At 36.8% G+C, this 12,834-nt stretch overlaps 1 protein-coding gene across 4 annotated transcripts in view; it reads right to left on the bottom strand.

The window, feature by feature from the left end:
* The window catches only part of tnpo1 (transportin 1), a 192,949-nt gene that overhangs the window by 131,006 nt on the left and 49,109 nt on the right, over positions 1 to 12,834 (bottom strand). For 3 of the 4 annotated variants that reach the window (XM_078564104.1, XM_078564093.1, XM_078564123.1), the window contains exons 2-3: positions 9,373 to 9,486; positions 8,680 to 8,755 (exon numbers count right to left, since the gene is read on the bottom strand). In XM_078564104.1, coding sequence (XP_078420230.1) covers positions 8,680 to 8,755; positions 9,373 to 9,486 — 190 coding nt within the window. Of the gene's footprint in view, positions 1 to 8,679; positions 8,756 to 9,372; positions 9,487 to 9,635; positions 9,810 to 12,834 lie in introns of those variants that run through there. The other variant, XM_078564113.1, reaches the window with a different exon arrangement.

Raw genomic sequence — 12,834 nt, forward strand, 5'->3', positions numbered from 1 at the left:
TTAAAGAATATAGGCAGCGGAGGTTTGGATGAATTGTGGCTTGTGGAAGATGGGAGTTAGGAGGCTAGCCAGAGGAGCGCTGTAACTGTCTGATGGTGACAAAGGTACACATGAAGGTTTCAGCTGTAGTTAAACAGTAATTGATCAAAATTCACACAAGAAACAGGCTAGACTAAAAAGATATGTCCCTCATTCAATGAGTTCATTATTAGACACAAGAAAACCAGAGGACATAAAAGGGTTAAAGTACTAGGGTTTTCTCAATGGTATTAAGATTGCTTATTCATAAATAAAATGAGCTAACTAAATTTAAAGGCATTTAGAAAAACTATTGCAAGTAAACTAAAAGGAAAAAAATTAAAAAGCTACATTTAAGAACTTGCATTTATATGGTGCTGGTACTAGAACATAGTTTTACGCTTCAATGTAGAGGGGGTTTGGGGAGATAGAAACAGAAACAAGGAATCAAACAACGGAGAGGAAGATTAGATTGCTGACTGGAAGCTTAGTCAAAATTATGGGTGCCGAGGTTTTCAAAAGCGAAGAGAGTAGAAAGGTAGAAAATAAAAGCAAAATACTGCGGATGCAGGAAATCTGAAACAAAAAAGGTAGAAGAGTAGAGAGAAGGAATTGCATAGAGTAGGGGGGAAGAAACTGAAGGTTCTGCCAATGATTGGGTGAAAAGAGGGCTTGTTTAAAGCCTAATACATTTCTAACTTTTTCCAGTTCTGATGAAAGGTCATCAATCAGAAACGTTGGCCTTTTTTCTCTTCAGAGATGCCACCTGACCTGAGTATTTCCAGCATTTTGTTTTTATTTCAGATTCCCAGCATCCTCAGTACTAAATTTTGCTTTAGGATCCAATCCTATACTGCCTAGCTCAATTGCTCAACTTCTTTGCTGTCTCCCCAGTAAGCCTTGGTATTTTCAGTTCATAAAAAAAATCTTATTCTAACATTTATGATCAACAAAGACTAATTTAAATATCAATCTTCCCAATCAGAGCCTAAAATTTAGCTAACGTTGTGTCAAAAGAGTGCACTCAACTGCTGACAGCGTATAAAATAGAAATCTTTTCATTGTTCACAGGAACCAAGACGACAATTCATTTCAGGTCAATTACCATAAGTACTACGTTTCAAATAATCAATAATGCATGAATCTATTAAAATAGCTTTTCCATATATAACTATAATCTAAACATCTAAAAAAATGAATCGAACTCCTGTACAATATGACCTTAAATCACATTTTATTCCTGATGCTTGCTATTGAGGAATATGAAGTGGAAAAAATGATCAAAATGCGACAAAAATATCTTTTCCCAGCTCCTAAAAGTTTTACAACAAATATTAAAGATATTTCGAGAATGCTATCCTGAAAACCTTTGCAGAAGCGTCCGCTGTACATTTTCCATTACTGTAGCAATAATACATTAAAATAGATCAGATCTAACCTACTTCACCTGTATTACTCATCCTGGTTGTTCTTCGGATGGCATGGCTAATTTTTACCTATATCAGCTTTTCTACAAATGAATTTATTTTCCTACAATGATACTAAATAACTTGAGACACTGCCCATAAAGCCGAATGGTGCACCATTTCACAAGATCAGTAGTGTCATATCATGCCATGCACAATGTATTATTCTGCTGATAATACAGAAAGATGTCTCTTTAAGGTTACAGTATCTATTCTAAGTAACAAGAGCCTTGGATCATATAGTGTTTAATAGCTGTTTGTCACAAAATGCTAAAAATTGGAAGTTTCAGACTCCAGCTCTAAAACATAACTTTGTTTTACTTTTAGAAGTGAAGTCTGCTTTCACAGATGTGTTGTTTTGAATAAATCACAAGTGAATCCCCCATGGTGCCATTCAGAGTAAGTCAGATGACAACTGGATCTTCCCTCTCCCTTTGCAAGTTTCTCTCCAGCTGCTCAAGAGATATCCTTTACCTTTGCACCCTATAATCAAAACAACCTTCTGGACTCTAGGTTAGGACTGCAGAGGACACATTATCCCTCTAGTTAGTGAATCTCCAGACCCACAGTAATGTGGGTGACTCTTAACTGCCCTCTGAAATGGCCTTGCAAGCCACTCAATTCAAGGTCAATTCGGGATGGGTAACAAATGCTGGCCTTGCCAGCGACACCCACATCCCATGAAAGAATAAATAAAAAATACCATCAGCAATCTAGCTATTTACCTGCAGCCTTTTTCCTTATCTTCAAAGGTGGCAAATCTAAAAAATGCTAAGCAAATAGTGGCTCGAGTGCTTTCAAAAATTAATTGCTATTCAGGCCCACCTTTGAGAGAATACAACGAAAAGGGTAAAGATTCTGGCTTACCTTCAGTATTTTCTGTTCTCGAGTCTCCTTATAGATTTCAAATCCCATCTTTGTTCATATTTGTATCGCCGTCGCCCCCCCCCACCCCCCAACCAAAAAATGTGAAAAGATATTAGCCTGTGTATAGTGTCTTAAGTTGCAATAGCATATAGAGGTATGGGCTTAGTAAATCTCCGATGACATTTTATAAAGTAAGTTTTAGACTATGCAATGCACAAGGCATTGTTCTCTTAAGGTAAAGCAGTGCCCTTTTACAATAAAAAGGTCAGATGATAAATATAAGTTTAAAGTCATACAGATTTTAACTTGCAAATGACGTGCAATGTAATATTAAGCTGCAGTGCCATTTTAAGTAACCACCATCTCTTTTCCACCACTTTCCCCAATATCTTTTTGAAAGAAGCATTGTTTTGTGTCAGAAGCTGTTAGTTACACTGTTTTAATAAACATTGGGCTGAATTTTCCTGTAGTGAACCTAAAAGCCATTACTTCCATCAGAAACGGACAGCAACTTCTACTGACCGCACATGAGCAGTTAAAAACTGAAATGCGGGGTTGCTGTCTGAGATGCAATGTCCCTTCAAAAGCTGCTCAAAAATGGAAAAATTACATCTGTCTGGCTCCTTATTCAAACACACTGAATGCCACGAAGTTTCTGTACTTGTCTCATGAACAAAACTGGTCAGAAATGTTAGTTTTGTTTACAACAGTGTACGTGTCCTTTACAACAGAGTTCAAATGGTTCAAGATGGGAAGTCCCAAATTAGAGTATTTTGAATTCTCACCTCTAGGTTAGAAGGAACAACATACTGATCTTCCTTCCCCTTTTTTATCAACTGTTGATCAACTTTTTGATTTCTTGACTATCGGCTTGCAAGCTCAATTGTAACTTGGTTTAAATAATGATGCATATAGTATTGCAAAAGAATTCAAAACTCTATTCTGAAGAAGCCTCCAGATGTTTAGAATAGAATGTGATATTGGACAGAATCTTCCAACGAATTTCTGTGTAGAATAGGTTTTGAATTCATTTGAGAATCTTTGTGAAACTGTAGCCAATGTACAGTTACAATGCATTGTGAAACCCACCCAAGAAATTTTTTTAAAATTCTTCAAAATTCATGTACGTTTCAGTTCTCAGACAAAGCAATTAACGTTCTGATGCACTTTCACTATATTTTTTTAAAATCATCCATAGCCTAACAGGTAACAGCTGATTTTGCATTTACATGCTTCTATGAATCTTGTTCAGGGAATTCTTTATATCCAACTTTATGAATAACAAAGTAACAAGGGTCAGTTTATGTTCAACCATATATACTAGTATTTTATACTTTCCGCTTACTATGAATTCACATTGTGAAACCACAGTATATTTATTCACTTTTAAGTGAATTGTGGCAGTGAATAATGAGCCCTTCATTATGCTAGTTAATTTACATTTCTCAAGCACATAACTATAAGTCAGATTAAGAATTTGAAGTAAACGCAATAAATATCCCAGTACAATGCTGTAAAATATAAAATGTTCACTCTTTGCTAATCATTTCAGTTCTAAGAATCTACAACCAAAACATGAACCATACTCTTCTCTTCAGATACTGATAAACCTACAGCGTGTTTCCAATGTGTGTGTGTTTATTATTGGTTTCAACAATGCAAACCAATGGCCAGTTAGTTTAATCTAAAATGAATCAAATGCCTCTTCAAGCAAAGTGAGCTAGTATGGAGAATGGTACCCCTGCTCTAATTAGGCACGACTGGATTCAATGAATTTATGTCTGCACTGCAGACTTTGCACTAATGCATGAACTGAGCGGACTGGATTCTCTCCAGATACTATTATAAAATGTATCCAGATACTATTATAAAATGTAAATTCAAACCAGTTAGCAAACAAGAAATCAGCCTACAAGCTTCATCTGAGTTTATGCCAACCTTTATTTTCAAAAAGGTAGCATCTTCAGTGTGTTGTGAAATGGTATTGGGACTGAAATAACTTAGGCTAAATTTGTAAATGACTTGTATCATTTTTAAACACAGTCTCTAAATCAAACTGTGAACTGTAGGGAGATCCATTAGTCTCCCTAAGTACACTTGCTGACCATTTCCTGAATATGGAAGTCAAGTTTTTTGGTGCAACTTTAGAAAAATAGTTCACAATACTTTTTAAAACGTGTTTTTTTTTAATCTGGGAGCCTGGGAGAAAAAAAGGAGGTAGAGCTGGGTACAAGGGTGAGGTCAGCCTTTGAAGTGAATTGGACTTTATATAGCTTGTGTTTTTCCATTAGTGCCATAATTAAAGAATTTCCTGTTGCCAGCATTTGTTGCCAGCAACCTCACAAGAAAACTTAGGGAATATGGTCTCCAAGTACTTATTTAATAATATAAATTGTTATTAACTCAGATGCTAGGGAATAGCTTAAAGAAAAACTAAATTTATCACACTATTGCCAAACATTTAGTATCACTACCCAAAGACAAATTACAAACTTGTCTAGTGGATGCTGGAAATCTAAAATAAAAACAGAAGATACTGGAAATACTCAGCAAGTCTAGCTGTATCTGTGGACAAAGAAGCTGTATTAACATTTCAGATCTGTGACAATTTTATTGCAAACTTATCTGTCAGCAGTATAGCATCCATTTGTCTCAATTCTTACAACCCAACATTATCTTAAAGCATAAATCTCACTATCAGGACTTTTGCATTAGAAATTAAAATTATGCACCAAATAGCACCCATTTCCTTTATTTCCGTTCATTTTCAGATGTTTGCAACAAAAACATTGGAATACTAGTTTGAGCAAATTACAAAGGTAGACAATGAGAAAATTGAGTATCAGTTATATAACCAATGTTAGTTGTATGTTAAGTGAACTCCCTACTGCTAAACCACAATTAAAGCACTAGCAGGTGACTCTCAAGTTAAATGAAAAAAATGCTCACATTATTTATAATTCCTTTCACAGTATTTTTCTTTTAAATTCAGTATCAAACCATTTCACATCAACTGGAACTATCTGCAAACAATCCATCTGGGCAGACAAGCATCCCTTGAGTTGACTAAATGAATGAATCACACGACCAGAAACTGCTCATGTTGATCTAACTATGACATTATTTTAAACCATTTTACAAATTGAACTGCTCTCAGAATTGAATTGCAGCATCCTTGCTGGCTAAGCAAGTATATCAAGTTAGTAGCTGAGCTTTATGGAGCAAAGAAGTTTGATATCTATTTTTAATATTCGTACATGGGATGTGCATGTCATTGGAAAGACTAGCATTTGCTGCCCATCCTTAATTGCCCTTGAGCTGAGTGGCTTGCTGGGCCATTTTTCAGAGGGCAGTTAAGAGTCAAAGCACATTGCTGTGGGTCTGAAGTCATATGTAGGCCAGACCAGGTAAGGACAGCAGATTTCCTTCCCTAAAAGGATAGGGGTTTTATGTTAGTTATGAGGAGAGATTGGATAGACTGGGGTTACTTTCCCTGGAGCAGAGGAGATTGAGGGGGCACATGAGTGAGGTGTATAAAATTATGAGGGGCATTGATAGGGTAGACAGGAAGAAACTTTTCCCTTTGGTGGAGGGATCAATAACCAAGGGGCATAGATTTAAGGTAAGGGGCAGAAGGTTCAGAGGGGATGTGAGGAAGAATTTTTCACTCAGAAGGTGGTGGGAATCTGGAATTCACTGCCTGAAAGGGTAGGTTGAGGCAGAAACCCTCGTAACATTTAAGAAGTATTTGGATGTGCACTTGCGATGCCATGGCATACAAGGCTATGGGTCTAGTGCTGGAAAATGAAATTATAATAGTTAGGTACTTGTTTGACTGGCGCAGACTCGATGGGCCGAAGGGCCTTTTTCTGTGCTGTAGACCTCTATGACAATCGACAATAGTTGATAGTTGCCATGGTCACCATTACGGAGGCTAGCTTTATATTCCAGATTTTATTACCTGAATTTAAATTCCACCAGTTGCTGTGGTGGGATTTGAACCAATGTGCCTGGGCCTCTAGATTACCACTACGTCATCACCTCCCCCCCAAGGAACTTCTTCCAAGGTAGTGGATCTCAACTAGGGCAACTACATTTAGCCTCAGTACCCTAGGGTGGATGAGGGCAAATGTCCCCATTTCTGATCAGCTTCCAGAAACCCTGGCTGAAATATCATGTGAACACAAAACATAAAAATGAGAAAAGACTGAAGCGCACTCCAATAAATCAATACTACGCCCACACAACGTTCACCCACCCCCACAGCTTGAGACAAGCAAAGAGAGAAGAAATCCTGCAAGCAATTCAAGAACAACTCTGGAAATTCCTGTCAGATTTTACAACACAATCAGTGGCGAGTGGCATGGCTGCAAAACCCAGGTCATGCCAACACTCAACTTTTAAGGCTTATATGGGGATAACGGCCACTGCACTAAAAGATTAAAAGTGACCAGTGGAAATATACCCAGTAATGACTCTAAACCTTTGTGAGTATAAAGGAAAACAAAAACATATCTGCACTGTAAAGAAATAACAGAACTTAAATGATAAACAGGCTTTCAACTCATGCACAAGACTATGAAAACTGTTTTAAAAAATGATGTACCTCAGAACTAAGTCTTAAGCCCACTTTAAAAAAACTAGGTTGATTTCTATAACTAGAATAGATATTAAAATATGCAATCACATATTGTCTCAAAGATAGGGCATCTGGTAAAATAGCAAAGAAAAGTAACATCAGAAAATGAAATGCCTGTTGTGCACTGTTTTAAAGGTAGAAAGCCAATGTAGTGCAAATTTTCAACTGTTCATTTCTAATAATATAAATGAGACAGTGCTACCAATGAGATAAATTTAAAATCAGTGCAAGTGTTACACTTAATCGACATTAGCCAATCAATATTAGTCAAGAAAACTAAAGAAAATATGTTCCATAATGCAAAAGACCCCAGAAAGGATTTTCAAATATCCTAGTTAATACTTATCCTCTACACCACAACAAAATGACTGGCTATCAGCCGGTTCTGATGAAAGTTCATGGACCTGGAATGACAATCCTGTTCCTCTCTCCATAGATGCTGCCTGATGTTGAGTGACTCCAGCACTTTTTATTTCAGATTTTCAGCATTCAAAGTATTTTACTTCTGTAAACTGGTTATCTGTCTCACTAACATCTGTGCAAATTGGCTGCTCAATTTGCCTCAAAACAGCAACTACAGTTCAACAGTAATTTGCTGGCTGTAAAGCACTTTGGGATAAATAGAGGATGCGAAAGGTGCTATAATAACGTAAGCTCTTTCCTAAACATTTCAAAAAATCGACATCTGTGGAACAATTGCTTTAGTCACTTATCAACGCGTTTCACAGTGCCAAAAGTAGCAGATTTTTGTTTTTCACTACTTCAGTTGCCACATCATATGATTTCACTCCATAGATGGAATGGATGAGCATTGAGTGGCTTTCCCTATTCATATCACATCAGGGTTCAGATCAACACAACGTCTGTTTCCGAACAGCTTTGTCTAGTTTTAACATAAAACACACAGACACTTTGGTGATCAGCGTAAAACTGTCTTCAACAGAAGCAGTTAAGCTGAAGATGCTTTCTTTTAGCAGAACTTTCAGTACATTTCAAGTTGCATAGGCCTTCTGACCTTTATCAGATCAGAATTAAAAGTAAAATCATATGACACTGCCATTATGAGAGTAGACTAGAATGCAGACATGTTATTGGTAGTCAGACTAACAATGACAAGTACGCCAAAATCTGAAGTGGCCAAGTTAATTTAAGCCACTAACCCCCCCATTTACTGCACTTCACATGTTCAATAACAAAAGATACATTTCAGTTTAAATTTCTATTGAATCCAGTGTTAGGTGTTATAACTTTAGAAATGTTGACCTTAATTTCAGTAGCCTATAGCTCCTATCAACTTTGAACATAAATGTATCTGTAAACCATAAGGTTGAATAAATTCATTGTAGACATGCAAACCTTTTTCTAAAATTAAGATCCCTTGATTTATGGTCAAGATCCATAGTCCAAATGACCAAGGGAGGAGGGATGAGCTAAATGATGGTTTAGTAGTACAGTTTATAATTTGCCAATTTTGGCATCTCAAAATTTTGGGATTATAAATTGCTGCAAATGTGCAAACAGTTTAAAAAATAGACACTTATAGCAAGTTTCATTCTTTATATTTTTGTTAAGGTTCTGTTATGCATAAAGTGTGAATATACAATTTGCAGTCAGATTATTTATGTTTAAATTCAGTTAGAATGAGTCAGTAAATAGAACTTAGGTTCTAAAAACACCAAATGCACCTACCTTCCGATTTTAACTTTGTCAACACAAAAATCAGGTAGTTATTGAAGTCTGGATATTGATTAAGTTGCTCCAGTTTCTTTAAAAAAAGCTAAGGAAATATTTCACAACTAAGGAACTAGAGAAACTGAGCACGTTTGAAATAAAACATGGTCGAGTTTCCCCAGATAAAACAGAAATGAAATTAAAAATACCGTCTAATCTATTAATAGTTTAACAAATCACCAAATCTGCAAAACAGACCTAAGTTTATCGTTTAAATAAAATGAATTAAGGTCTCGTAGTAATTAAAACAACGTATTACAATTTTCACCTTCCCCCATCAGCCAATTTATACAACGTGAGGCGCATGGCGATGGTGTGTTAAGCATGCCATTCGTGTTAAAGCACCATTTAAAAAAAAGGTTCCGTAAAACTGCATACGCCACAGGCTTCACGTCCAGCCTGGTGGTAGCGCACTGTATCGGTAATATGGAAGAGCGAAACCAGTTAAAGAAAAAAAGACGCATACGAACATATCAATTTAGAAAAAAAATGAGAGACGTGTCTCCCTCAACCTCTCCGCCTTAGGCGCAACACCGAACTGCTTCATTCTTGATCCTCTCGTTTCGAACACGACAATACGGGAACATTTCCCGTCCGAGCACGTTTCGATTTTAATAAAATAAGTTAGGCTGGCCGCTTTGCAAAGGATACTTGCTGAACCGATCTCTGGATGGCTGTGTCTGGAGACTGCGATTCCTTCAGTAGCTGCAGGATCTGCTGGAGCCCTTGCTCGTCTGGTTTCCACTCGTACTCCATCTTGGTTTGCTGCAATGAGATAAGACAGACACAGAGAGAGGGAGAGAGTCGGGTCAAACACCACTCACTACAAACACATTCAACTCACACTGCTCACCATTAATGCCTGCCCTTGTCCCGCAACGCAAAATTAAAACTCCTCTTAATTTCTTACAGACCTAATTGCACTTTACGAGGTATATGTTTTCTTCGTCCTCAATCAAACGTGACAACAATCCTACTGACACCGCACTGCCAAGGCCTAAAACGACAGACTCATGGCGAATTTTCAATCCAGTCAGACAACAGAACTGAAAGCCTCGCTCCTTCTCCGGGTCCTAATGCGCAACTGGTCATACGTTCAACCACAAACCTGCCAATCTCCTTCTCTGGGTCCTAGAGACACTGAGTTTATATTCTTTGGATTCAGGGATGAACAATATTTTATGGACCAGCAAGAGAAAAATAAATTTTAGAAAACTGCTTTGTTGACGTATGTTCCATGTTTATCGACGAAAAATCAACAATATAGGTACAGAAACGTAGCAACTGAGCAATATTGGTCCTATATCAGAAAATGTTCTTTAGACTCTACATCAACCACCGTCAACAGCATTCCCACAAATAAATTACATCAATTCCTATCAGATATTTTTCTCCCGTTTATTCCCTTCCTCACGCTAAGGTGTATTCTGATTACACACGTCCTTCCAATACCTTCAAGTCAGAATTTTACATTCAGCACATCATGCTTGCACCAGTCTTCTCGTTTTATTCCCTCCATCCCTGGTGGTTCCCTATATGCCTTTTTTTCTTTTTAAAATGGTTGTCCACTTTAAATATTATAGTCTGATTCAGTCACAATTTCTGGTGGAATATTTCATGCCTTAACAACCTTCAATTTCCAACATGTCCCTTTATTCGTTTCATAAACTCCTTAAATTTGTCTTTTAAAAAATCAAATGCATTGACCAGTAGAACAGTTAATTAAATTTGATTTCAAAGTCCCTCAATTTTGAACACCTCAAAGTTTTCAACTTTCTCTCTGTGGCCTAACCAATGATTTGTATAGATTTAGCATTATCTTTTTGCTTTTGAATTCTGCCACCATTTATAAAACATACAATCCATTATCCTTTTACAGCTTTTACAGCCAGTTCTCCTACTTTTAAAAATTTACTTACCTGAAGCCTATGTCTTTGTTCTACTCCTTTACAATTTTACCAGCGTATAATTTCTTAGCTTACTCAACTCCCTCAAAACTCACTGCATAAAAATTGTTTCCCATGTTGTCACCTTTGGTATCTTTGCCAATTACCTATCAGTGGCTTCGGGTTATTGATCCTTCTGCCACTGGAAACAAGTTCTCTTTATTTATTCTATCAAAACTCCTCAAACATCTCTATCAAATATCCCTATAACCCCCTGCTCTAAGGAGAGCCACCCCAGTTTCTTTAGTGTCTCCACATAACTGAAGTCTTCAGTTGATTTCTTTAGTTTGAGCATTACACAACCTTTTAAGCACCTCATTATTTTTACTCCAATTTCTCTACTTACCCCCTCTTTTATTGTGACATTGCCAAATCCTTGTCTTGAGAACTCAGCCATGTGCTCTGCCTCACAAAAGGATCTTGTTTTTTGGCCTCTAATTAGCCCTACCCTTCCATTGGCTAGTGTTTTACAATGTACATGTCTTTTAACATTTTAAGTTCCCTTTTATGTTAACTGATAATCTATTCTTGTTCACTCTCTTTGTTCCTTTTATTTCCTTTTTCAGTTCTCCTCTACACTTTTAAAAAAAAAAATTCAGCCAAGTATCTTCCCGAAGTCACTTACAGTCCTCTTCACAGCTAAACATGCTCCCTATTTTAATGCCATCTGCAAATGTTGATATTGTGTCTCTTATGCCATAGTCCAGATCATATACTGATGTGGAGAAGATTCCACCATCTACAGTGCAACTCAATTCCAGAAGTGGGTGGGGAAGGGGCACAGATCCTAGATATGCTGGATTTCAGCCTCATTCATGCCTCAGTATGCAACTTGACAGTGGAGTAGCACTATAGGTTAGCACAATCATGTTTTTATCAAACACACACACACACCTGTGCTTCATGATCACTCCAGCATATTCACTGTTCTGGACATTTAATTTTGCTTCAGGACCACCTAATAGTCCCATCGTATACAACAGAACTCAGAAATGCACCAAAAATATATTACTTTAGTATCAGTCACTGATGTCATGTACCTTGAGGCCATGTCACAATTTCTCATTTCAGTTGTTGCTTCAATGGCCTTCAGCACATGTCAGTTAATATTAACTAAAAATAATTTTAAATTTAGAGACAGTATTTTAGTATCAGTTCTGTTGAAATATAAAAAGCCAGAAATGTTTATCGTAACTACTTTGCATCTCATTTCAAGTCATGATTGTACACATTCAATCCTTCTGCATATTACGTTATATTAAAATGCGTTGATCAACTACAATGACTTCTCATATCTTCCATACCAACAGAACAATCCTATACACGTGATTTATAATCAATAAACCGCTCAAGATCCACCAATGATTTTGTGGAACAAAGAACCTTATTGCTCATTCCTAATCATCTGTAATTCTGTGTATGATGCCTCTAAAATGAGGCATAAAAACGTGCATATAACTTGCAACATAATACAAAAGCCTAAATTCACTGTTAGCCAAAACCAGTTATTCATTCTCTGGATTACTTTATTTCAATAACTATAGGAAGATAAACTGGAAATCTTGCAAATAATATTTTGGAAACAGTGTTCAATTTGAATTTAAGTGAATTTACAAACTCAAATTAAGAAGCAAAAAAAACTACCACCATTTTGTCAGATTTGGAGATATTATGGTGGGGACTGTATTGCAAACCAGTTAAAATGAGCTTTACATAAAATTCCTGCTATATATTGGGTGACTTTGCTATAAAATTCATTTCCCATATAAAAAAAACATAGATTACTCAAATATCACGCACCACTTCAATACACTGACAATAATTTAGAGGAGCACTTTAGTAAGTGATATTCTAATCCGACACTGAAATCAATGAGCTATACTTTATCAGATATTAAAGCTTGCTGACTGGACATCTCAACATTTCCTGATGAAGAAAAAAGCCATAACAGCCAGGGGTTATCAATGACTGGAAACTTAACCAAATCAGCTGCATAAATCCTACGTCTACAAGAGCAGAACAGAGACTGGGTATGCTGTGGTGAATCACTCACCAAGCTCCTCTGCAAAGCCTTTCCAACCTCTATAAGGCACAAGTCAGGAGTTTGATGGAATAATGCCCACTTGTCTGGATGAGTGCAGCTCCACTATTCAGAACAAAGCAGCGT

Source organism: Cetorhinus maximus, chromosome 2, assembly GCF_964194155.1.
Source record: "Cetorhinus maximus chromosome 2, sCetMax3.hap1.1, whole genome shotgun sequence".
Taxonomy (NCBI): domain Eukaryota; kingdom Metazoa; phylum Chordata; class Chondrichthyes; order Lamniformes; family Cetorhinidae; genus Cetorhinus; species Cetorhinus maximus.